The sequence below is a fragment of the Xiphophorus hellerii genome, chromosome 14 (assembly GCF_003331165.1).
Source record: "Xiphophorus hellerii strain 12219 chromosome 14, Xiphophorus_hellerii-4.1, whole genome shotgun sequence".
Taxonomy (NCBI): domain Eukaryota; kingdom Metazoa; phylum Chordata; class Actinopteri; order Cyprinodontiformes; family Poeciliidae; genus Xiphophorus; species Xiphophorus hellerii.
In genome coordinates this window covers 24,323,721-24,347,469 of record NC_045685.1, presented here as the reverse complement: position 1 = coordinate 24,347,469, position 23,749 = coordinate 24,323,721, and the positions used below count along the sequence as shown (strand labels likewise).

The 23,749-nt window shown below is 36.9% G+C and overlaps 5 protein-coding genes and 2 non-coding genes across 21 annotated transcripts in view; 6 read left to right on the top strand and 1 right to left on the bottom strand.

The window, feature by feature from the left end:
• The window catches only part of LOC116733095 (oocyte zinc finger protein XlCOF6-like), a 778,765-nt gene that overhangs the window by 34,649 nt on the left and 720,367 nt on the right, over window positions 1-23,749 (top strand). The gene's annotated exons all lie outside the window — the stretch shown is intronic.
• Window positions 1-23,749, top strand: part of LOC116733104 (gastrula zinc finger protein XlCGF8.2DB-like) — a 570,370-nt gene that overhangs the window by 25,416 nt on the left and 521,205 nt on the right. The window lies entirely within an intron of this gene.
• LOC116733103 (immunoglobulin superfamily member 3-like) overlaps window positions 1-23,749 on the bottom strand; it is a 919,724-nt gene that overhangs the window by 401,496 nt on the left and 494,479 nt on the right. The gene's annotated exons all lie outside the window — the stretch shown is intronic.
• LOC116733131 (butyrophilin-like protein 8) overlaps window positions 1-23,749 on the top strand; it is a 766,651-nt gene that overhangs the window by 412,467 nt on the left and 330,435 nt on the right. The gene's annotated exons all lie outside the window — the stretch shown is intronic.
• The window catches only part of LOC116733108 (gastrula zinc finger protein XlCGF57.1-like), a 36,377-nt gene continuing 15,273 nt past the window's right edge, over window positions 2,646-23,749 (top strand). For 2 of the 3 annotated variants that reach the window (XM_032583833.1, XM_032583834.1), the window contains exons 1-2: window positions 2,655-2,745; window positions 22,340-23,431. In XM_032583833.1, coding sequence (XP_032439724.1) covers window positions 2,670-2,745; window positions 22,340-23,431 — 1,168 coding nt within the window. In that variant the 5' untranslated portion in view covers window positions 2,655-2,669. Of the gene's footprint in view, window positions 2,746-4,607; window positions 6,204-22,339; window positions 23,432-23,749 lie in introns of those variants that run through there. The other variant, XM_032583835.1, reaches the window with a different exon arrangement.
• LOC116733513 (U1 spliceosomal RNA) lies at window positions 14,040-14,202 on the top strand. The gene has a single exon (XR_004342038.1). It is a non-coding gene; the product is annotated as a U1 spliceosomal RNA (small nuclear RNA).
• LOC116733536 (U1 spliceosomal RNA) lies at window positions 14,793-14,955 on the top strand. Its single transcript, XR_004342059.1, has one exon. It is a non-coding gene; the product is annotated as a U1 spliceosomal RNA (small nuclear RNA).

The window sequence follows — 23,749 nt, the reverse complement described above, 5'->3', positions numbered from 1 at the left end:
AGTCCTGGACAGAAAATGTTTATTTGGTGGGTCTTCCATGCTAAAAAAAGCTGAATAAATTAAATATAACCTACCCAGCCTTACAGTCACAGTGAGCTGTGACTATTTCCCCACTGTCTCTGAACATGGGGTTTCTGTAGAGATCTCGCCTGTGCCGGCCCATTTAGAGCATTAGCCTACTCGCTGTGATCCATTTTGCTCCGTTTTGAACCAGAGAAATCCACTTCCTGACCCCCATCAGAATTTCTTGCAGCATCCGAGTCACATGTCTGAAGCCCAGAAATAGAACGCTGTGATGTTTGTTTGAAAGAAAAAAACCCTCAAATATTATTGAGATCTGGTCAGATTTTGATTTAGAGCTAACAGCAGAGAGATTTTTATTTTCCCAAGTTTGTTAAACAGAAGTCATTGTTAAAATTCTGCTGTGAAAATGTGTTTGTACATGCTCTACACAACCAGGTTCATAACAGTATATTGGTATTTTATACAGCTGCAACGTGACTTTTGTTTCTTAGCATTGAGGAGCTTCAGTTAAACACTTTTTGTTCCTTTGGGAGGCTTCACAGTGTTTTCCTCTGTTATTTTATGTTTCTAACATATTTTATTTGTATGTTTTTAAATGAGTGATTAATAACATCTCTTTGCTCAGTTACATGTATGACGATACAAGCAAAATAATAACTTTAATTGTCTTTGTGGCTTTAATTAAAGTTATCTGTCTTCTTACATCTTGTCTCTTCAGTGACCTTTCATGTTTTCACTTCTTTCTATGGAAACATGAACCTTTTTTCACAAGATTCTGTTATTGTTAGTATTTTCAGGTCAAAACAACATTTCACCGTGTTCCTCTAAAATATATGTAGTCATTCAGTGTTTAACTTTAAAACTGAATCACAACCTACAAAACTACAACCTGATATAACATTAGACTGTTTTACAAACTAAACAGATCAGACTCAAAAAAATTCATTAGATGTTCAAATATGGTTCTTTTGTAAGAATAATTACCTTTTGATAACTGACTCCAAACTCACATTCTGAAGTAATTTTTTCATTAGTCAGAATGATGTAATATTCTAAAAATAAATGCTCTTCTTTACTTAGCTGCAGAAAATCCTCATAATTAACAGAAACAAAAGGCTTGGAAACATCCGTGTGTTTGTGTAATTACTTTAATACTGTGTTTCACTCACTGAAATATATGAACCTTTTATTAATGTTGTAAGATATTTAATATAACTTTATGTTGAGAGGAGGCTCAAAGCGGAAAATTCAAGGGGGAACTAAAATCGTCTATAGTTTCTTCAGTGCAGCTAAAGTGAAACACACGGAAAGCTACGGAGCTCACGAGGTAGCATTATCTCCTCTTAGAAGGTAGTTTGGAAAGAGGTTTGGTGTTTTCGGTAAATATTTCCGTTAGTGATGGTGAGATGAAGCCTCATGAGGCATTGAACCACTTGAGCCAACTGGTTCGAGAAAGGGTTCATTTCTTGAGGCTTCATGTGCACACGAAACCACCTACTGGCCAGGTGTATAATCACAGCCAGCTGTATCTTAACACATGTGATGCATTGAATTTTTGTCTATTATGGCTCTTGGGAATGACTTCACAAAAGGTGTAGGACGAAATCATTTGTCTACATAAATTATGTATACACATATGTGTATAATAAAATATTGTTTGAATGTATCCTCTGTGTGTAATTATTCCCAAAATAGTAGTGTCATGTGATATGGCATGTTGTGTAATAAAGTTTTTCTGTGACTCTAGAAAAATGGCATGGGCTTAATCAGGCAGAGGACAGTGAAAGTGCTTGTGGAACTAGGGAGGGGGTAGTGAATAGGCTAATGCTTGTGTAACTTGGATGATTTCATGCATTTTTATTAAGAAACAACAATTTCTCCACAGTTTTTGGTTTCAAACGATTTCTCTTTTTTGACACTACATGGATGAGGTGTTATTATTGTACCCCAACTCCTTGGAGCACAATAAACACCTCACCTTTACAGAAAATAAGAAACAGTGAAAAATACAGTTCCTCATAAGCAAACCTAATGCATCTGCAAATGTTCAGTTCACCTTACCTTGTTAGGGCTTATCAAATCAAAATGTTCCCACATAGGGGAAATCCTCCTCTTTCTCGCCGGCTCCATCCTACTCCTATCCTGTCCTCGCGCTCCTAAATCTCCTATCTCTCTCTCTCCTAAACTCTCCAAACACCAAATTAACTGTCTCAAACTAAATAACCACTATCCAAACTCTGCTATCCAAACTATCAAAACTCTATCCACTCTCTCAATTGACCGCAACTCGCCTACAACAACCAACATTTTGAATGGAGCCTGTGGGGTTTCTAAAGCTGTCAAACCCCGCGCCAACATCTGAGCCACTTCCCGAAGCAGTCACGTGGTACAGCCAGGCAGCGAGGCTTCGGACGTCATCGTTTTCGGCTCCTCCCCTAAATGAAGCAAGCCTCGATACGCGCTTTACGGAAACGCCCCCTCCATTACTCGACACACGCCTCGAAGCCTCGGCACATCACGTAACATCACTAATTTCCGTGTTTTCAGTGAAAATATCTTCAGTTCCGCCTCAGAGAGAGTTTATCAACGAGCAGGTAACTCCTGCTGGAGAAACATTCACAGAGTGGAAAGAAATCAACGTTAAGATGGAGGAAGAGATGGAGGATCAGCGCAGACTGATGGATTTTACCCGGATACCGAAGATCATCTTACACCGGATAGGTACGAAAAACCTTTAAATTTCACTCAGTAGAGTTAAAAACAGCGAGAAACAATGTAGGAAATTTTTTGGGGCGACCCTGAACTCAAAGTGAAAGACTCAGAAATATCAAATCAGTTCCCGCCGGAAATAAATAACAATGAATAAATAAATACTTAGAATGATGAACTCTGACCTGGACAATAGCCAATAATAATGAATAGTATATTCATTAAATAATATCAAAATTACAGTTTGTGTTTCGTGACTCCCTCATCTCTACTTCACCAGTTTAAGAAAGTACTGGTTAAAGTTTGCGCTTAAAATGATTAGTTTTACTAACCAACTAAAACTATTAGTTTATGGTTAGTTTTATGTTTTGTGTTTAATCTTATATTTTATTATTGTTTAGATTCGTTCTATGTTAAATTATGGCTCTTATCATTAAATAATAAATGTATAAGTCTGTTAAGTGTTGATTGAAAAGCGAATATTGAGTTTGTTAAAACTCATGTAATTTTAACAGTGGGTAAGTTGTTTTAAAACTATCCACTCAAAATTCATGCCAGTGACAATGACAACAATGGTTCTCGGTTTCTGGACAGAAAATAAATGGTTTGAAGGAAGGGTGAAAGACTTCATCATTGCCAAAAGTAGAAAAAATTAACTCTGAACTGAAGGTGAAGGTTACAACTTTAGCTACCAAGCATCTGGAAATTTGTTTTGTACCTAATTCAAAGGAAATGACCTGATCATTCCCACCATTCCACTCCAAACAAAAGAACCATTGGAACCAGGTGGGGGATGAGCGAGTTGTTGATTTACATCTGACTGGGAATGGACCTTACCACAGGGGCCGCTTTTCATTGGCTGATGCCCATTCTACATAGTAGCGCGGCTACCACGTCCGTGGCCGTCTCACAAACACTCGTTTCCGTTAGCTAAGCATAATGGCAGAACTGATACAACTTCTACACCTTGAAGCCTGTCTACTTAATATCTTTTAATACAAAAACACGGTGGACCGCCTCGGTGCCCCTCGGGCTTAGCTAGTTTTCTGGGGGAAACCCTGCAGTCTACCCACCTCTCTTGGTTAAAACTGTGTGAAAAATCGACACTTGCTTTTTTCTCCCTTTCTCTCTTGTTTTGGAAACCTGACTTTACTTGATCGTAATTACTTCTATTCCACCAAACAGGAATTGGCTTTAACTTCTGTCAAGAAGGTTTGGTTTCTGCCAAAACTTTATCAATGGAGCTGAACTGAGCCTGACTGAACATAATACAGAGTCTTTCTCAATGTTCTGCTTGGTGGCGATTTGCAGAATTGATTGGAATGCAAAGCGCCGATGGGTTTGTCATTGCAACATACGCCAGAGCGTTGTTGAGGCGAATGGGCCATTCGAGGTTGCTTACAACTTTAATTTTTGTTGCTACAGTAATAAAGAACAGATGTTTATGCAAATGAGGATCGGAATGAAGACATGAAACCAAAACCATCAACAGGGTTTAAACTGCTCAGTTTCTTTTTTAATGTGCATTAGAAAACAAGCTGCTCTATGCATTAAATGTTTTCAGCATAGAATTATGTATAAGACTCTAAGGAACTATAACAGGACTAAATCAAGCTGCTGTTTGAACTATTTTTGTCTTGGAGCCACTAGGTTTAATTATCGCCATCTTGCTTTCTCTCCTGGAGATCCATAGTATGTTTTGACTGATTTCTTGACCCCTTCCAGTCAGAAAGACTAAAGTGGTTAAGTAGATTTTTATAATTATACATTTGTAATTTTAGCCTATGGATCACTTGAAAAGGCTTTAAGTGAATAAAATCAATACTTCCTTCTTTTACTCATATTTAAAAGCTTTTGTTTTGTGTTTTGTGCAGATCTCTCACAGTGCTGGGTGTGTAAAGAGGAGGAGGTTCTCAATGAATTCAGCAACCAGGAGAGGAAGTCCACGTCAGATAAAGAAGAACCAGAACATCAAGAGTCCAAAGAGGAAGAGAAGCAACTCTGCATCAGTCAGGATGAAGAGCATCTTGTGCTGAAACAGGAGACTGATGACATTTTGGTGAATCCTCTTAATGTGCAAAGAATCCACAATGAAACAGAACCACAGAGGAACCAACTCATCTCTCATGGCTCTGCTGAGGATGAGAACCAGGATCAGGAAGGAAGCAATTCTGAAGACCCAGGAAAAGAGAGAAAGGAAGAACAGAAACAAAAGGAGAGATTTGAGAAAATCAAAGAGCAGAAAAGCAGAACTGACACTGAAAAGAAAAAAAAGCACAAGAAAGCTCACGCAGAGCAAAAATTATATTCTTGTAAAATTTGTGATAAAACATTTTCTCGAAACCGTAACTTGATGGTACACGTGAAAACTTACACAGGAGAAAAACCTTTCACTTGTTCAATCTGTGGAAAACGTTTCACACAAAAAGGACATTTAACTCAGCACATGAGAATTCACACAGGTGAGAAGCCTTTCTCTTGTGGGACCTGTGGAAAAAGTTACAGACAACAAAATGGTTTAATTTATCACATGAGAATTCACACAGGTGAGACGCCTTTCACATGTGGGAACTGTGGAAAAAGCTTCTCTCGAAAATATCAATTAGATTATCACATGATAATTCACACTGGTGAGAAGCCTTTCTCATGTGGGAGCTGTGGAAAAAGTTTCAACGATAAAGGCCAATTAAATGTACATATGAGAATTCACACAGGTGAGAAGCCTTTCTCCTGTGGGACCTGTGGAAAATGTTTTACCCATAAATACACTTTGAATGTTCATATGAGAATTCACACAGGTGAGAAGCCTTTCTCTTGTGATACTTGTGGAAAAAGTTTCTCTCAAAAAGATAAATTAAATAATCACATGAGAATTCACACAGGTGAGAAGCCTTTCTCTTGTGGTACTTGTGGAAAAAGTTTCTCTCAAAAAGATAAATTAAATAATCATATGAGAATTCACACAGGTGAGAAGCCTTTCTCATGTGGGAGCTGTGGAAAAGGTTTCATTGATAAAGGCCAATTAAATGTACATATGAGAATTCACACAGGTGAGAAGCCTTTCTCTTGTGGGACCTGTGAAAAATGTTTTACCCATAAATTCACTTTAAATGTTCATATGAGAATTCACACAGGTGAGAAGCCTTTCTCTTGTGGGACCTGTGGAAAAAGTTTCATCCATAAAAATAATTTAACTGTTCATATGAGAATTCACACTGGTGAGAAGCCTTTCTCTTGTGGAACCTGTGGAAAATGTTACAGTGAAAAAAGGTCTTTAATTCAGCACATGAGAATTCACACAGGAGAGAAGCCTTTCTCATGTGGGAACTGTGGATAAGAATTACCGTCTAAGAACGACTTTAACTCAGCACATGAGAACTCACACAGGTGAGAAGGCTTTTTCATGTCCAAGTTGTAGAAAACAATTCAGTCAAAAAGGACATTTAACCGGGCACATGAGAATTCACACAGGTGAGAAGCCTTTTCTATGTGAGATCTGTGGAAAACATTTTGGTAACTAATTTTGTTTAAATAGTCACATGAGGATTCACACAGGTGAGAAGCCTTTTTTATGTGAGATCTGTGGAAAAAGTTTCTCTCAAAAATCTTATCTTTCTCAACACGTTGAAGCTCACGCAGCTGAGAAGTCTTTTTCTTGTGTGATTTGTGGAAGACCTTTCCTGTCTAAACCTAATTTACTTTTCATATGAAAACTCACCCAGGTGAGAAACCTTTCTCTTGTGTGACGTGTGGAAAAAGTTTGTCTCAGATTAGCAATTTAACTGTTCATATGAGAGAGCACAGAGCACATGATGGCATAATTTGAACCTGAAGTATCAACATTCTCAGTAACTTGCTGTTTGAACGCGCAGTAATTATTGCTGGGTGACATTTTGTAAATTTAGCAGCTTTGTTAAAAAAACATTTCAAATGGATTTAGCTGAAACACTTTGAAGAAATAATCTTATTCTGGTAGTTTTAGCTTTTCATTTAAATGTTTATTTTTAAGTGAGATTGTCTCCACATTAATTGTCTATCCCGCATGCTCTGTTTTTATAGTTTGTGTGTTTTACTGTGACTGTACTGAAGAAACAGGAAATGATTTTTGGTTCCACTTTGAATTTTCTGCTGTGCTTCTTCTCTTTGTAAAAAAAAGTACAAACTTTATTGATAGGTTTATTGTTAGTGGAAATTTAGAAAATAGTCTCTTTTAGTTATATGTGTAAACTGGGGTTGTGACTCTTATTGTATGGTGGTAAAACATAACGCTTGCATACTGCTTGCTTGATAATTCAAGACCAAGTATACGTAGGGAGGGAATGTTTAGTGAGAATAGATCAGTCTGGAAAAAACACTGATGATGCTGTTGCAATAACTAATAAAATGCTGCTTGAGTGAAAATTACTTATGTCTCCTTGGTAACTAAGAGCGATAGCTCATTAGAGTAAACTTTCTTATTCATTTAAGTTTTTCCATTACTATTCGTTCAGTACCTCAGTTCACCTGAGTGAAACGCAGTATATAAAATAATTACACACAGACTAATGTTTTCAAGCTTTTTCAGTTAATTATTAAGTTTTATGTTTTTAACACATTTACTAAAGTTTTTATATAAAATGTTTATATTAAACTTCCAACGTTTAATAAAAACATTTTAAATCAGAAATGTGACACAGAAGCACCTTCATGCTGCCACCTACTGACAAGAACCTGATACTACACCTACATTGTTTCAGCTGCAACAGATGTAGAAATCAGTGACTCGGCTATTTTTCTACAATCTGTGCTTCTGAATTCATTTCAGTGGATTTCATATGCTGGAGTATGTTTAAACAGTCATGTTCAATAACATGGAATCAGACCAGCAAATAAACACATTTTATGTCAGAAATGTGGGTTTGAAGTCAGTTATCCAAAAGTTTCTGTTGTAAGACGGTTTTTTCAATTATATTCAAAATGTTCCAGTCAAATACAATACTCTAAACCACATGTGGCCTCATACTGTTTAACTTTAAAAATGAATCTGAACCTACAAACTATAACCTTATGTGCCGATATAATAACTGTACGTGTTTTGTTCTAATTAAGCAGATCTATTCATACTCAATAAATTAAAATATGAAAGAAAATGTGGTATTGAGATCAAGGGTATCTTTGGTTACTCAAATCAAGCAGGTAATAAGCATTGTTCTCTTTAAGCCTACATTTATGAAGTAAAATGTTTTTATTAATTTAATGTCAAGTCTTCATTAGATGTAACCAGAAATTAATTAAAATAAACAGAAATACAAGGTTTTAAAACATCAGTCTGTGAGTCATTATTCAAAGTACTGTGTTGTAATAGGGTTAATAGAGAAAATAAAATAAATGAACACTTCAATAATATTTTAATTTACTAAGTAATACTGTATTTTAAATGAGTTGATTTAAAGCGGAGCTTATGAATCGTTCACAGTTTCTTCAGTACAGCCACACGGAAACACGGGGAAGATTTCTGAATATTTTTGTTATTTACTAAATTACCTTAAGAAAACGAAATTGTTAAAAAGCATATAAGTTTTATTATTATTATTATTATTATTATTATTATTATTATTATTATTATTATTATTATTATTATTATTATTATTCTTATTCTTCTTCGTATTATCATTTTATTAATTCGTGGGGGATAATATATATGTAGCATCCCGATCCACACTCCTTTCCAGTAGATGGCGGTAATGCACATCAATAAGTTGTTTGCCAACCGCCATAAAAAAGAAGAAGAAAAAGATTAAGAAGGCGGGGAAGATCAAATCAGAGCTTTTCCTTTGTTAGACGGTGGCTTGAAGAGCTAAATATTTCCGTGTATTCAGTGAAAATGTCTTCAGTTCCGCCTCAGAGAGAGTTTATCAACGAGCAGGTAACTCCTGCTGGAGAAACATTCACAGAGTTGAAAGAAATCAACGTAAAGATGGAGGAAGAGATGGAGGATCAGCGCAGACTGATGGATTTCAGCCGGATACCGAAGATCATCTTACACCGAATAGGTACGAAACACCTTCATGTTTTACTGATACGGATGAGACCACAGACATGAATACTTAGACGCCTTGTTGAGCGTCTATATTGCTTTGCTAATGTTTGGTTGATTGACTGATGGATTGATTGAAAGAGTAACAGGAATTAGTTAATTACTTCAATTTTAAAAGTCACAAAACGAGGAATTATTCTATTGAATTTACATTTGTGATTAAAAAAACTTTACTAAAAATACAATAACATTAATTAAAAATATGTTATCTTTTCTCGAACAATTGTGAAAACTAAGGTTAATTGTCTCAACATAAAACAAAATATTATATATTATCGATTATAAACGACATCTCCACAAAACTTTTTTTATATGAATGCAAAGCCAAAAAGGTTTCGGGGTGAAAATAGTGAGCATTTTATGTTAATTTCCTTTTTGACTTTTTGCATATACTGATTGGCAAATAGTATCCATGCATAATTTTGTAGGAGGCCTCTCTAATTTTATTAGTTATTCAAAACTGACCAGGATTATGACCTCTGCTGCACGTTTTCCCTCTCTGTCGTAACCCACTTTCGTGTCTAAAAACTGTTATTAAAGGCCAATAGAGCCAACAAAACCTTAAAAAAAATAAAAAAATCAAAGTTTAAGATCCATGACTCTCTAATCTCTAATCTATCAGTACAAGAAACTACTGGTAAGAGCTTAATGAGTAAGTGTTTAAAATATTCATTTATTTATGTTTTTCTTAGAGCGTATTCTTATATTTATTATTAAGTTCTGTTGTTTTTTTTTTTCCCTCAAACAAAACTTTGTATTATTGAATAATAACAGCACATATAAGTGTACACAAAAGTCCAAAAATTGAGGAATATATTACCAAAAAAATAAAATACATGGTCGTCTATTATGAAAGAACTCAAACCATCCGGTGGATTAAGCTACGCGATCACCAGGTGCTCAAGCTGTGAAAAAGCTTTTCACTGGCAGAATGTGAAAAGGACAGCCCCAGACTCTCACAGCGCATCTTTCTACTAAATATCTCTACGGAAAATCCATAAAACACGTTTCCAATTAATATCACAAATGGCAAGAAAATATCGCTAAAAAAGATGAACTGCGGCGGAGATTTTATTTTTTAATGAAAGCGCACATGTTTGCTGAAAAATATTTTTATTTTAATTTTTGTTAATGAATTTGTCATTGTTTGACTCACATATTCAAGCTTTTGTTTTGTCTTTTTGTCCAGATCTCCCACAATGCTGGAAAGAGGAGGAGGTTCTCAATGAGCTCAGCAACCCAGAGGAAAACTCCAGTTTGGATCAAGAGGAACCAGAACCTCTGCAGATAAAACGGGAACAAGAGGAAGCAGAACCTCTGCAGATAAAAGAGGAACAAGAGGAACCAGAACCTCTGCAGATAAAACAGAAACAAGAGGAACCAGAACCTCTGCAGATAAAACGGGAACAAGAGGAACCAGAACCTCTGCAGATAAAACAGAAACAAGAGGAACCAGAACCTCTGCAGATAAAACGGGAACAAGAGGAACCAGAACCTCTGCAGATAAAAGAGGAACAAGAGGAACCAGAACCTCTGCAGATAAAAGAGGAACAAGAGGAACCAGAACCTCTGCAGATAAAAGAGGAACAAGAGGAACCAGAACCTCTGCAGATAAAACAGGAACAAGAGGAACCAGAACCTCTGCAGATAAAACAGAAACAAGAGGATCAAGAACATCAACAGTTCAAAGACGAAGAAAAGCAACTCTGCATCAGTCAGGATGAAGAGCATCTTGTGCTGAAACAGGAGACTGATGACATTTTGGTGAACAAACAGCAGAAAGGCAAAACTGAGACTTCAGAAAAAGAAACACACAAGAAAACTCAACCAAACCAAAATCTATATTCTTGTAAAATTTGTGATAAAACCTTTTCTCGAAATAATTCCTTCATGATACACGTGAGAACTCACACGGCCAAGAAATCTTTCACATGTTCAACTTGTGGAAAAGGTTACTCTCACAAGAGTCGTTTAACTAATCACATGAGAATTCATACAGGTGAAAAACCGTTCACATGTGCAGCATGTGGAAAAAGTTTCCATCAGATTGGCATTTTAAACAGACACATAAGAATTCACTCAGGTGAGAAGCCTTACACGTGCACAACCTGTGGAAAAAGTTTTGCGTCTAAATCTCAGTTACTTGATCACATGACGATTCATACAGGTGAGAAGCCTTTCTCTTGTGGGAACTGTGGAAAACGTTTCCGGAGGAAACCTCACTTGGTTAGTCACATGAGAGTTCACACAGGTGAGAAGCCGTTCTCATGTGGGACCTGTGGAAAATGTTTCGCTCATAAAAAAAGTTTAACTGTTCACATGAGAGTTCACACTGGTGAGAAGGCGATCACTTGTAGCACCTGTGGAAGAAATTGCTTGAATAAATCTCACTTAGTTGATCACATGAGAACTCACGCAGGTGAGAAGGCTTTCTCATGTGGGACCTGTGGAAAAGGTTTCACTCATAAAAAAAGTTTAACTGCTCACATGAAATTTCACACAGGTGAGAAGGTGATCTCTTGTGGTATCTGTGGAAAAAATTGCTTGTTTAAATCTCAGTTAGTTGATCACATGAGAAGTCACACAGGTGAGAAGCCTTTCTCATGTGGAACTTGTGGAAAAAGTTTCACTTATAAAAAAAGTTTAAATATTCACATGAGAATTCACACTGGAGAGAAGCCTTTCTCATGTGAGATCTGTGGAAAACGTTTTACTCATAAAAAAAGCTTAACTGCTCACATGATAATTCATACAGATGAGAAGCCGTTCTCTTGTGGAACCTGTGGGAAAAGTTTCACTCATAAAAAAACTTTAAGTGCTCACATGAGATTTCACACAGGTGAGAAGACTTTCTCTTCTGGCAGCTGTGGAAGAAATTGGTTGTATAAATCTCACTTAGTTACTCACATGAGAACTCACACAGGTGAGAAGCCTTTTTCATGTGCGACCTGTGGAAAATGTTTTGCTGTAAAGCACCTTTTACATGTTCACATGAGAACTCACACAGGTGAGAATTCTTTCTCATGTGGGACCTGTGGAAAATCTTTTCCTTTTAGGTAATTTTTACTTCATCACATGAAGAGTCACACAAGAGAGAAGTCTTTCTCCTGTGGGATCTGTGGGAAAAGTTTCACTAAAAAATACCTTTTAACTTCTCACATCAGAATTCACACATGTGAGTAGTAGCTATGCATTGATTTATCAGCCAGCCGATTAATCTATGTTGATTTCCTTAATTTTGGGACATTGGTGATCAGCAGAAACATGCATGTGAAGCCGATCTGATCCCCCAATTTTATTGACCTCACCCACTGTCCTCTTCTGCTCCGTTGAGAGGTTTGACTATTAGACCGGCCCACCAGGTCATGTCTGCACTTTTGCAATCGGTGCACCCTTAGTGAAAAGTGAGGAAAATGTTTTGTGTGTAGATCCAGTTCACGTCATCACATGAAGATTCACACGGGTTAGAAGCCTTTCTTTTGGAGGTCCTGTAGAAAATGTTTCACTCATTAGAAATGTAACCGTTTACATGAGAACTCACGCAGGTTTGATGGCACAATGTGAACCTCAAGTAAGATTCTCAGTAACTTGCTGTTTGGAAGTGGAATAATTGCAACCGACACATTTTGTTCTCGCAATTTTATATTTCCATTTTATTTAATGAGACTAAGGAAGAAATTGTCTCTTAAAAGAACAATGAGTTTGAATGCTTTAAGATTTAGACTTCTAAAATTTTGAAACCTTTATTGTGTGTTTATCCTTTGTACTTTGTTTTATTTCAATGATTTGGAGAAATGGATGCATTTCTTTGACATGGTTTTAATGATTTGTCTGCTTAGAACATGTATTGATGATATGGATTGAATTTCAGATGGAAAAATTGTTGAAACTTTTTATATAATTTTAGATAATAAAGTATAACAGAGATGGTCTTTTTCTTTTTTCTGTTTAGTAGAAGACTGTGTGACAGAATAGATTTACATAAACATAGAGACTGGAATAAAACCTTCTGTTTGAAACAAAGAGTAAATCAGGAAAACCTTCATATATATAAACAGCCCTGGTTCACAGGGCCCATCGCTTCCTCTTTAACATTGCATGAATTTTAATAAAGTCAATATTCATTTTTCAATCAACATTTAACAGACTGAGTTCTATATTTATACAAATAAAAGAGAAAACAAAAGATGAGCCATAATTTAACAAAGAACGAATATTTATTATTCTATTTATTTAATCACCCCTGCTGGAACAATGTTCTTTGTATTTTATTTTGAAGTATTTGGTAAACTACTGAAATACTGAGTAACTGATCACCTAATAATAACAAAAAAAGTTCACATAACTTTTATGTTATGTGAACTTTTATGTTCACATAACACACATCACATAACCACATTAATAAAATAATAGTGAAATAATACATTAAATGGCCACTGAACAATGTATTAACAAAATATCAACATTTCTAAATAAAACATATAGAAAGCTCTAACAAACCTCTTTAAAGTAGGAAATATTTATGCATTTACTGTTAATCTATTAGTATGGTTTGTTCTTTAAATCACCATTTGTATTATTTTGGCTGATACTATTATACAATAAGCAAATAATCAAACCATAATAGTCAACTAAAATCACATTAAGAAACTTAATCAATCATAGCTAAATGTTCTGCACCGTATCAGCCTCCGGAGATGATGGATGGATGAAGAGACGCTGATGTCTGATGGGTCTGTTCCTCTCCTGACCCATTCTGTCTGGTATCACGCTGCACCACGATGGACACATTTTTAATTGCCTGTACTCATCCTCACTGACATTGTTCAGCCTGGGATTTGGCTTAACGCTGTTAATCACTCATTCATGTATGTCCTGCTAAATTTGCTAATAGAGAAACAACTTAGAGTTACAGTGAAACCGTTTATCCACGGCCATTCGTCACTATGGCCGTGGATAGTCACGAGCATTCAGGTCAGGCTATGCTAGCTGTAGCTTAAAGAAAGTTTCTGAAGTTAGAGCTTGAAAAGTATACAATTTTAACACTTCTGAGTTTTTCTAAGTTTTTCATTTTGAGTTATTTAAAATATATTTATTATTTCTCTGAGTTACTGATTGTTTTTAGTTAAATGTTAAATCCTAAAGTGACTCAGGGTTTATTTTAATTTCCCACCGTGAGTCAGAACCGGATGTGTGAAGTTGCTAATCGTCAGTAGGAGGAATGAACAGCATACTTACCTGGCAGGAGCGACTCCATGATCCTGTAGGTGGATCGCTCAGGGTGAGGATCAGCCATTGCACTGCGGCGATCTGACCTCTGTGAATTCTCCACATGGGAGAATCTCAACTGCACAATTTATGGTAGTGGGGGACTGCGTTCGCGCTCTCCCCTGGTAATAATGTTAAATGATAAACATTTATTTTACTATCATCTGTTAATTTCGTAATTAAAAAACGTATCTTCTAAGTATTTTCTGTCAATCTCTCTGGTGCCCACTGAGATCAAACAAAATGTATCTTTTGTCATTCAGTTTGTTTATTCCGTTAAATGTCATTCCTAGCTCTGACCAGCAGGTGGCAGCAGCAGAGCGGCCATTAACGCCGTTATTGATACAAAATAAACATTTGTTTTGGTTTCCTTTACATTTTAGATATATTAATATAAATTAGTTAGTTGTTGTAGATGTAATCAGCTCTGAATATACTTAGGTTGCTTAGGTTAATTTGAGGGACGAAATACATTTTAAATGCTAAAATTAAAACGCTTCAGCACTCTATCGCAATGCATTTTGGGAGCTTTAAACCGCACATGTTCTGGTTTATTTTGATTTCTATTACATATTTGTTATTATTTCTATGAGTTACTGAATGTGTTTTGTTAAATGTTAAATCCTAAAGTGACTCAGGGTTTATTTTAATTTCCCACCGTGAGTCAGAACCGGATGTGTGAAGTTGTTAATCGTCAGTCGGAGGAATGAACAGCATACTTACCTGGCAGGAGCGACTCCATGATCTTGTAGGTGGATCGCTCAGGGTGAGGATCAGCCATTGCACTGCGGCGATCTGACCTCTGTGAATTCTCCACATGGGAGAATCTCAACTGCACAATTTATGGTAGTGGGGGACTGCGTTCGCGCTCTCCCCTGGTAATAATGTGAAATGATAAATTATGTGATACAGTCTGAATAAATTTATACATGATACAATTAACCGAAGAAATTGCTTTCGGTGTACTTTTAAATTTGCTCCATAGTCGCATCTTCTCGGGCCTGCTACTGCCTCTAGTGGCGTGGGGTGAGAATACAACTAATCTAATTACATTACTAAATAAGAATACCATAAAGTCTTTATTATTTCATTTTCTTAAGAATGTATGGCTAATTACATGACATAAACAATACTTTTATACATTATAAATAATGTCTATATATCTCCATCAGTTATAGGAAGAACAAAAGAAATAAGGAGAGATGAAAAACAACATAATCAACTATAATAAAAATACAATTTGCGATGTATACGTAAGAAATTTAATTGAGTAAAAGTCAATAACAAACAAATTAATTCGGTTCACGGCAGAATAACAACCCAAGTTGTTACAACCAGGGTTGTTAAGCAGATATAAGCAAAAATTCACATTGTATACATGTTTATTATATGTGGTTATGTTTATTCAGTTAAATTGTTAACTACGAAAAAACATAACTCACCTCCAAATCATAGTGCAGCAAATAGAGCGGTTGCTCCGGCCATCTTTTATCAAACGCCTTTTCTATTTGTTTCGTCTATTATCTCTTAAAATGAGCCACAAACTATCACTGCTGCTTCTACATCGTCATCCATGTTTGATTATTCTAAATTCATGTATGGTATGTTGGGGGTTTTACTGGATTTTCTTCTGGAACCGGTTCGTGTGGTGTGTTGCTCCTGCCGTGTGGCTGGACACACGAACCGACCGAACCTGTTGGACTTTTATCGGCTCTGTGGTCACAGAGGTTTGGAAAATCGGCCGACAATCCTAAAATCGTGCCGTGTGAACCAGACCTAAAGCTCTACTCCTCTCCTCGTCTCCGCCGCTGCCCTAACGGTTTCTGTCTCTGGTCGCTATGGTAACGTTTACATATCCCTTCAAAATATACCACAAAAACAAACATTTTACTTTCGTGAAAATTTTAACTCACGATAACGACTAATAGGAGCCATGAGCTCGTTTCTCTGCAGCCAGACGGTCCATCTGGGAGAGATGAGAGACAATAACACCGGAAGTGTTGCTGATGCTCAGGGTTCTTGGTCTCTAGTGGCGAAGCAGTTTGAAGCTTCATTGCCTCATTAACATCCGGTCACCATATCATGCAGAGCTTGGACTGTGGGAATCACCTGCCGGGATAAATCCATCCTCCTGTCTCTTCTCTGGGCCTTTTCCCTTCATAAAGAAACTTTCCAAAAACATCTGATCTGTTTCTGACTCATTTTGCTGTTTGTGGCTCAATGTTGGCGCGCAAGACGTAACCGAGTGAATCCGGTTAAAGGATTTTCAAAATAAAAGGTCCTCCAGACCCAAATAATACATAAAACAGAAATATTTCATTATTATTGGTCCACGGACTGGTACCGGTCCGCGGCCCGGGGGTTGGGGACCACTGGACTAGACAGTTAAGCGTGATATAAAATGTTCTAAATAATTTGCCTCTGTTTTCTACGGAGCCCTCTAGGGGACATGGGGAAAAATTTATTTTGCGTTCCCTCGCAATACTGTACTGATCAGTTATGCGGCATATTTGAATACTGTTAGCCTTTCTTACGGAGGCCGCTGTACTTTCTGCTTTAATATAAGGTTATGTGAGGTTTTTCCATAAATGTTAATATCTTGTTGTTTTATCTGAAGTTTTATATCTTTTTCTTTAGGATAGAAAGGCACCAAACACCTATGATACAGTACTTTGAATAATGACTCATAGACTGATGTTTTAAAACCTTGTATTTCTGTTTAGGGGTTAACAAGTACAGTTATTATATCGGCACATAAGGTTATAGTTTGTAGGTTCAGATTCATTTTTAAAGTTAAACAGTGTGAGGCCACATGTGGTTTAGAGTATTGTATTTAACTGGAACATTTTGAATATAATTGAAAAAACCGTCTCACAACAGAAACTTTTGGATAACTGACTTCAAACCCACATTTCTGACATAAAATGTTTTTATTTGCTGGTCTGATTCCATGTTATTGAACATGACTGTTTAAACATACTCCAGCATATGAAATCCACTGAAATGAATTCAGAAGCACAGATTGTAGAAAAATAGCCGAGTCACTGATTTCTACATCTGTTGCAGCTGAAACAATGTAGGTGTAGTATCAGGTTCTTGTCAGTAGGTGGCAGCATGAAGGTGCTTCTGTGTCACGTTTGTGATTTAAAATGTTTTTATTAAACGTTGGAAGTTTAATATAAACATTTTATTAAAAAAACTTTAGTAAATGTGTTAAAAACATAAAACTTAATAATTAACTGAAAAAGCTTGAAAACATTAGTCTGTGTGTAATTATTTTATATACTGCGTTTCACTCAGGTGAACTGAGGTACTGAACGAATAGTAATGGAAAAACTTAAATGAATAAGAAAGTTTACTCTAATGAGCTATCGCTCTTAGTTACCAAGGAGACATAAGTCATTTTCACTCAAGCAGCATTTTATTAGTTATTGCAACAACATCATCAGTGTTTTTTCCAGACTGATCTATTCTCACTAAACATTCCCTCCCTACGTATACTTGGTCTTGAATTATCAAGCAAGCAGTATGCAAGCGTTATGTTTTACCACCATACAATAAGAGTCACAACCCCAGTTTACACATATAACTAATAGAAACTATTTTCTAAATTTCCACTAACAATAAACCTATCAATAAAGTTTGTAATTTTTTTTACAAAGAGAAGAAGCACAGCAGAAAATTCAAAGTGGAACCAAAAATCATTTCCTGTTTCTTCAGTACAGTCAGAGTGAAACACACAAACTATAAAAACAGAGCACGCGGGACAGCCTTGGCTTTTCTTTTGTTAGAAGACGGTGTGAAAACAGGTTTGGTGTTTTCAGTGAAAATGTCTTCAGTTCCGCCTCAGAGAGAGTTTATCAACGAGCAGGTAACTCCTGCTGGAGAAACATTCACAGAGTGGAAAGAAATCAACGTTAAAATCGAGGAAGAGATGGAGGATCAGCGCAGACTGATGGATTTTACCCGGATACCGAGGATCATCTTACACCGGATAGGTACGAAAAACCTTCATGTTTTACTGATTTATCAGGTTAAAGAGAGTTTTTAGACAGATAAATAATTGTTGTGTTCGGAAACATATTTAAGGAATCGGATCAAATTGTAAATATTAAGCAGAAGTAGAAAATTCCTGAAGAAATTTAATCGGGGCCTGCCAAAGTGGGCCCGTTAGTTTGGACCCAGCAATGCTATTCAATGCTAACAATTAGCATCAATGCTAAGCTTAGCTAAATAGTAGTCAATAGCCTGTGGAGAGTCACAAGCATGTTGACTAACATGGACTTGCACCATTCAGTTTGTTAAAATTAGTGTATAATCTAAAATGAGCCAAAATGCTAATGTAAACCTAAATGCTGCCAGTAGCATGTGGGCTATCATTAGAATGTTGTCTTACATGGACTTCCTACATTCAGTGTCCTAAACATGTCTAATAATTAAGAAAAATATCTAAAAACTTATTTTAGGGAAAAAGCTAATGCTTGCGCAGCAAGGCAGCGCCCTAACCTGAGAGGAAAAGATAATGCAGGCTAATATTATTGCACTGTCTCTGTGTCGCCCTGCGACAGACTGGCGACCTGTCCAGGGTGACCCCGCGCACCAGCACCTCCCAACCCCACTAGGGACAAGGGTGTTAGAAAATGGATGGATGGATGGATGGATGTCCCTGGTCTTTTTTGGATACAGTCACAAATGTCAATTTAAAATTTCTGATATATACATTTAAAGAGACGTGTTTATATATTCTTAACTTGATGGTGCAAAAAATGTATTTACTACAAAATAGTATTCTTATCATGGTGATAGTTGTACGGACATGATTATCTATTGTATGAGCGTAATAATTATATTGTATGAATGTAATAATTATATTGTATAAACATGATATTTCATGTCCAGGAGATAATATGCTTGTAGTGCAGCATAATGAAGGTTAGTACAGTAGCTAATATAATTTCAGATCTTTGTATAACTTTTCTTCAGGTTAACTTAGAAAGTGAGACATTATTGTTACAGGTTAATTTTCTAAACTACAAAAAAGTAATTGTTAGGGAAGCTCAAAAATGAAACATTGGACTGATATTAATATATGATAGTAACAATGGTGTTATGCCAGATTTACCAATATTTTATTTTATCATTTTTTAAAATCTGATTACTCTATTAATCATAAGAATAATCAATAGATTACTCAATTACTAAAATATTTGTTTACAACAACCCTAATTATTTTATTATTTTTAGTATAATTTTTCCAGTTACTTAATGCATCAAACCGTATCAAATGCTTTGTGCTTAGTCAGCCAGAGTTAATGTGCGCGGCCGCAGGAAGATCCGAAAAACTCGTCCCACAAACTTGAGCAGCCAGAACAATTTCTGTGATGCATACTAAAAACTCAACAGACACAAATGGCAGAGATACCAGAGCCACATTAGCAGCCTTTAATTAAATCTCCCGTTTGTTGCGCATTTCTGCGCAGTGCAGCGGATTCAACTCCTCATGCAGGGCCGGTCCAAGGCTGTACGAGGCCTGGAGCAGAATCTGACTTAGGGCACCTCTTGCTGCTTAAAACATCAGCATCTCTAACAGCTTCTGTGTTAGATTTAATCTGGGAGAGGGGGAGTAGTTTAATTGGCCAACCTAAAAACAATCTGCTATAATTGCAGTTTTCTAATAGAGCTTTGGAACTGACGTCACTGCGTGTGACGTTTACGTCGCTTGGCGCCATCTTGTATAGCGACAGACCAAAACAAACTATTCCAGCGTCTTCATTGTGTTACCGACCGCAGTGAAGTTGTTTTCAAGTTGGATATTGGATATCCGCGCTCCGCGGAGTTAGGGGCGTTTAGCTCAAGGTTGATCCGATTTATGAACGCTGATTCCGGCCAGCTGTTCTCTACCGCTCCCTCCTCAACGCTCAGAGGTTCACATAGGGACCGTCCATTTCTGAACCGAACACTCCTGTAAATAAACGCCTTGTGACCAGCTGATACAAAAAAGTGGTAATTCATACTATTACAGGAGGCACACTATCCTCTATTAAAATTTAAGTCATATTCAGAGTCTGCAGCCTTGCTGAGCTCTTCTCCTGGGGTTTCCTCCTCAGCCTGTCCAACTTGCTCCTCTTCTATAGCCTCTGCTACTATGTTTTTATGATTTACCTCTTCTGGGGTAAATCATGAAAACACAGTTTTTCTCTGTAACTTGTTGGTCCACCATGGTCTTGCTGTATTGCCTCTTTAATTGACGCGCATGTCGGTCCGATGTTGTGGCGTTTACCTCGCAGTGACCCAGATTCAGCCTGGATTGAGCTAATATATTTCATACGTCGGTTTGCCTTGAAGAGGACAAATCAGAACACATATCGGTATTAATGCTGTAAATTTTATAACACTAGTAAAATAGTTTACTTCACAATAATGGAATAACCTCGATATCCACTGACAAAACTCGGACTATTGTACATAAAACGATTATGACACAACACCAACAAAGTGAATTTAAACACTCACCCGAATGGAGATGTCTGGAGCAAACTTGTAGATATCTTGGGATTTTGGAGAAGGTAACATCAGGACGTCTCACCGCTGATACCCGGGATATTTGTCTCCTTTTCGTTAGCTCCGATAGTTTAGCCTACTCGCGTTGTTGACAGACAGAAAAACAGTGAAACTAAAGTCTGTTTTAAAATCTTTTTACCGTCTCGGTCGTGTGATCGGACATTACATCCAAAAACGCAGCAAGTTCGAACCATTGCTAAATAATTTCAAGTAACTTAGATTCAAAAATTCAAAATATCTGTGAGACAGTGGTTTTCTCGGTTATGTATATGGCCTCACAAGATGGCGCTCATATCCCTACGCATAGAGCAGTGACGTCACGTTCCAAAGCTCTGTTCGTATTTTTGAACAAATAGAGCTCAAACTCAAAGATTAAACTCACAGCATCTGATTGTAATGATAATAAAACAATCTAACTATGAATATTGTTCTTTGAACTTTAAGAAAGTAAACTTGTCAGCTCCCTAAAATCTTACATTTAAATGTTAAACAATTTAAATTAATTCATGTATGCTGAAACCATTCAATCAAATTCAGCAACATTGATGATGTGGATAAACAAATGTTACATTTATGAATGTGTGGTTTGTGTTAAAATATTAGCATTTATGGGCCCCTGAAGAACCTTATGGAGCCGCTGACTTAATTTGTATTAAACAGAAGTGAAAATAATTGATATTAATTTTATTTGTATTATTTGATTAGTTGTTTTTAAGACTAGTTGTGGGTTTAAATATCGTTTCACTGGCAATGTTTTCCCTTAACATATAATTATCCAGTAATATTTTTACTTTTACTGTCTAATTAATATCTTTTAATACAAAAACACGGTGGACCGCCTCGGCGCCCCGCCCACCGGGCTTAGCATGTTTTCTGGGGGAAACCCTGCAGTCTACCCACCTCTCTTGGAAAAAACTGTGTGAAAAATCAACACTTGCTTTTTTCTCCTTTTCTCTCTTGTTTTGGAAACCTGACTTTACTTGATAGTAATTACTTCTATTCCACCAAACAGGAATTGGCTTTAACGTCTGTCAAGAAGGTTTGGTTTCTGCCAAAACTTTATCAATGGAGCTGAACTGAGCCTGACTGAACATAATACAGAGTCTTTCTCAATGTTCTGCTTGGTGGCGATTTGCAGAATTGATTGGAATGCAAAGCACCGATGGGTTTGTCATTGCAACATACGCCAGAGCGTTGTTGAGGCGCATGGGCCATTCGAGGTTGCTTACAACTTTAATTTTTGTTGCTACAGTAATAAAGAACAGATGTTTATGCAAATGAGGATCGGAATGAAGACATGAAACCAAAACCATCAACAGGGTTTAAAGTGCTCAGTTTCTTTTTTAATGTGCATTAGAAAACAAGCTGCTCTATGCATTAAATGTTTTCAGCATAGAATTATGTATAAGACTCTAAGGAACTATAACAGGACTAAATCAAGCTGCTGTTTGAACTATTTTTGTCTTGGAGCCACTAGGTTTAATTATCGCCATCTTGCTTTCTCGCCTGGAGATCCATAGTATGTTTTGACTGATTTCTTGACCCCTTCCAGTCAGAAAGACTAAAGTGGTTAAGTACATTTTCATAATTATACATTTGTAATTTTAGTCTTTGGATCACTTGAAAAGGCTTTAAGTGATTAAAATCAATACTTCCTTCTTTTACTCACATTTAAAAGCTTTTGTATTGTGTTTTGTGCAGATCTCTCACAGTGCTGGGTGTGTAAAGAGGAGGAGGTTCTCAATGAATTCAGCAACCAGGAGACTAAGTCCACTTCAGATATAGAAGAACCAGAACATCAAGAGTCCAAAGAGGAAGAGAAGCAACTCTGCATCAGTCAGGATGAAGAGCATCTTGTGCTGAAACAGGAGACTGATGACATTTTGGTGAATCCTCTTAATGTGCAAAGAATCCACAATGAAACAGAACCACAGAGGAACCAACTCATCTCTCATGGCTCTCCTGAGGATGAGAACCAGGATCAGGAAGGCAGCAATTCTGAAGACCCAGGAAAAGAGAGAAAGGAAGAACAGAAACAAAAGGAGAGATTTGAGAACATCAAAGAGCAGAAAAGCAGAACCTACACTGAAAAGCAAAAAAAGCACAAGAAAGCTCACGCAGAGCAAAAATTATATTCTTGTAAAATTTGTGATAAAACCTTTTCTCGAAATCGTAACTTGATGGTACACGTGAAAACTCACACAGGAGAAAAACCTTTCACTTGTTCAATCTGTGGAAAACGTTTCAAACAAAAAGGACATTTAACTCAGCACATGAGAATTCACACAGGTGAGAAGCCTTTCTCTTGTGGGACCTGTGGAAAAAGCTTCTCTCGAAAAGCTCAATTAGATTATCACATGATAATTCACACTGGTGAGAAGCCTTTCTCATGTGGGAGCTGTGGAAAAGGTTTCAACGATAAAGGCCAATTAAATGTACATATGAGAATTCACACAGGTGAGAAGCCTTTCTCCTGTGGGACTTGTGGAAAGAGTTTCACCCATAAGGGCAGTTTAGATGTTCACATGAGAATTCACAGAGGTGAGAAGCCTTTCTCCTGTGGGTCCTGTGGAAAGCGTTACAGTGAAAGAGGGAATTTAACTCGGCACATGAGAATTCACACAGGTGAGAAGTCTTTCTCCTGTGGAACCTGTGGAAAAGGTTTCTCTATAAAAAGTAATTTAAAAGTTCATGTGAAAATTCACACTGGTGAGAAGCCTTTCTCTTGTGGGGCTTGTGGAAAGAGTTACAGTGATAGAGGGACGTTAACTCAGCACATGAGAATTCACACAGGTGAGAAGCCTTTCTCTTGTGGGGCTTGTGGAAAAAGTTTCACCAATAAGGGCAGTTTAAATGTTCATATGAGAATTCACACAGGTGAGAAGCCTTTCTCTTGTGGGGCTTGTGGAAAGAGTTACAGTGATAGAGGGACGTTAACTCAGCACATGATAATTCACACAGGTGACAAGCCTTTCTCCTGTGGAACATGTGGAAAAAGTTTCTCTCGAAAAGATATATTAAATGTTCATGTGAAAATTCACACTGGTGAGAAGCCTTTCTCTTGTGGGACTTGTGGAAAGAGTTTCACCCTTAAGGGCAATTTAGATGTTC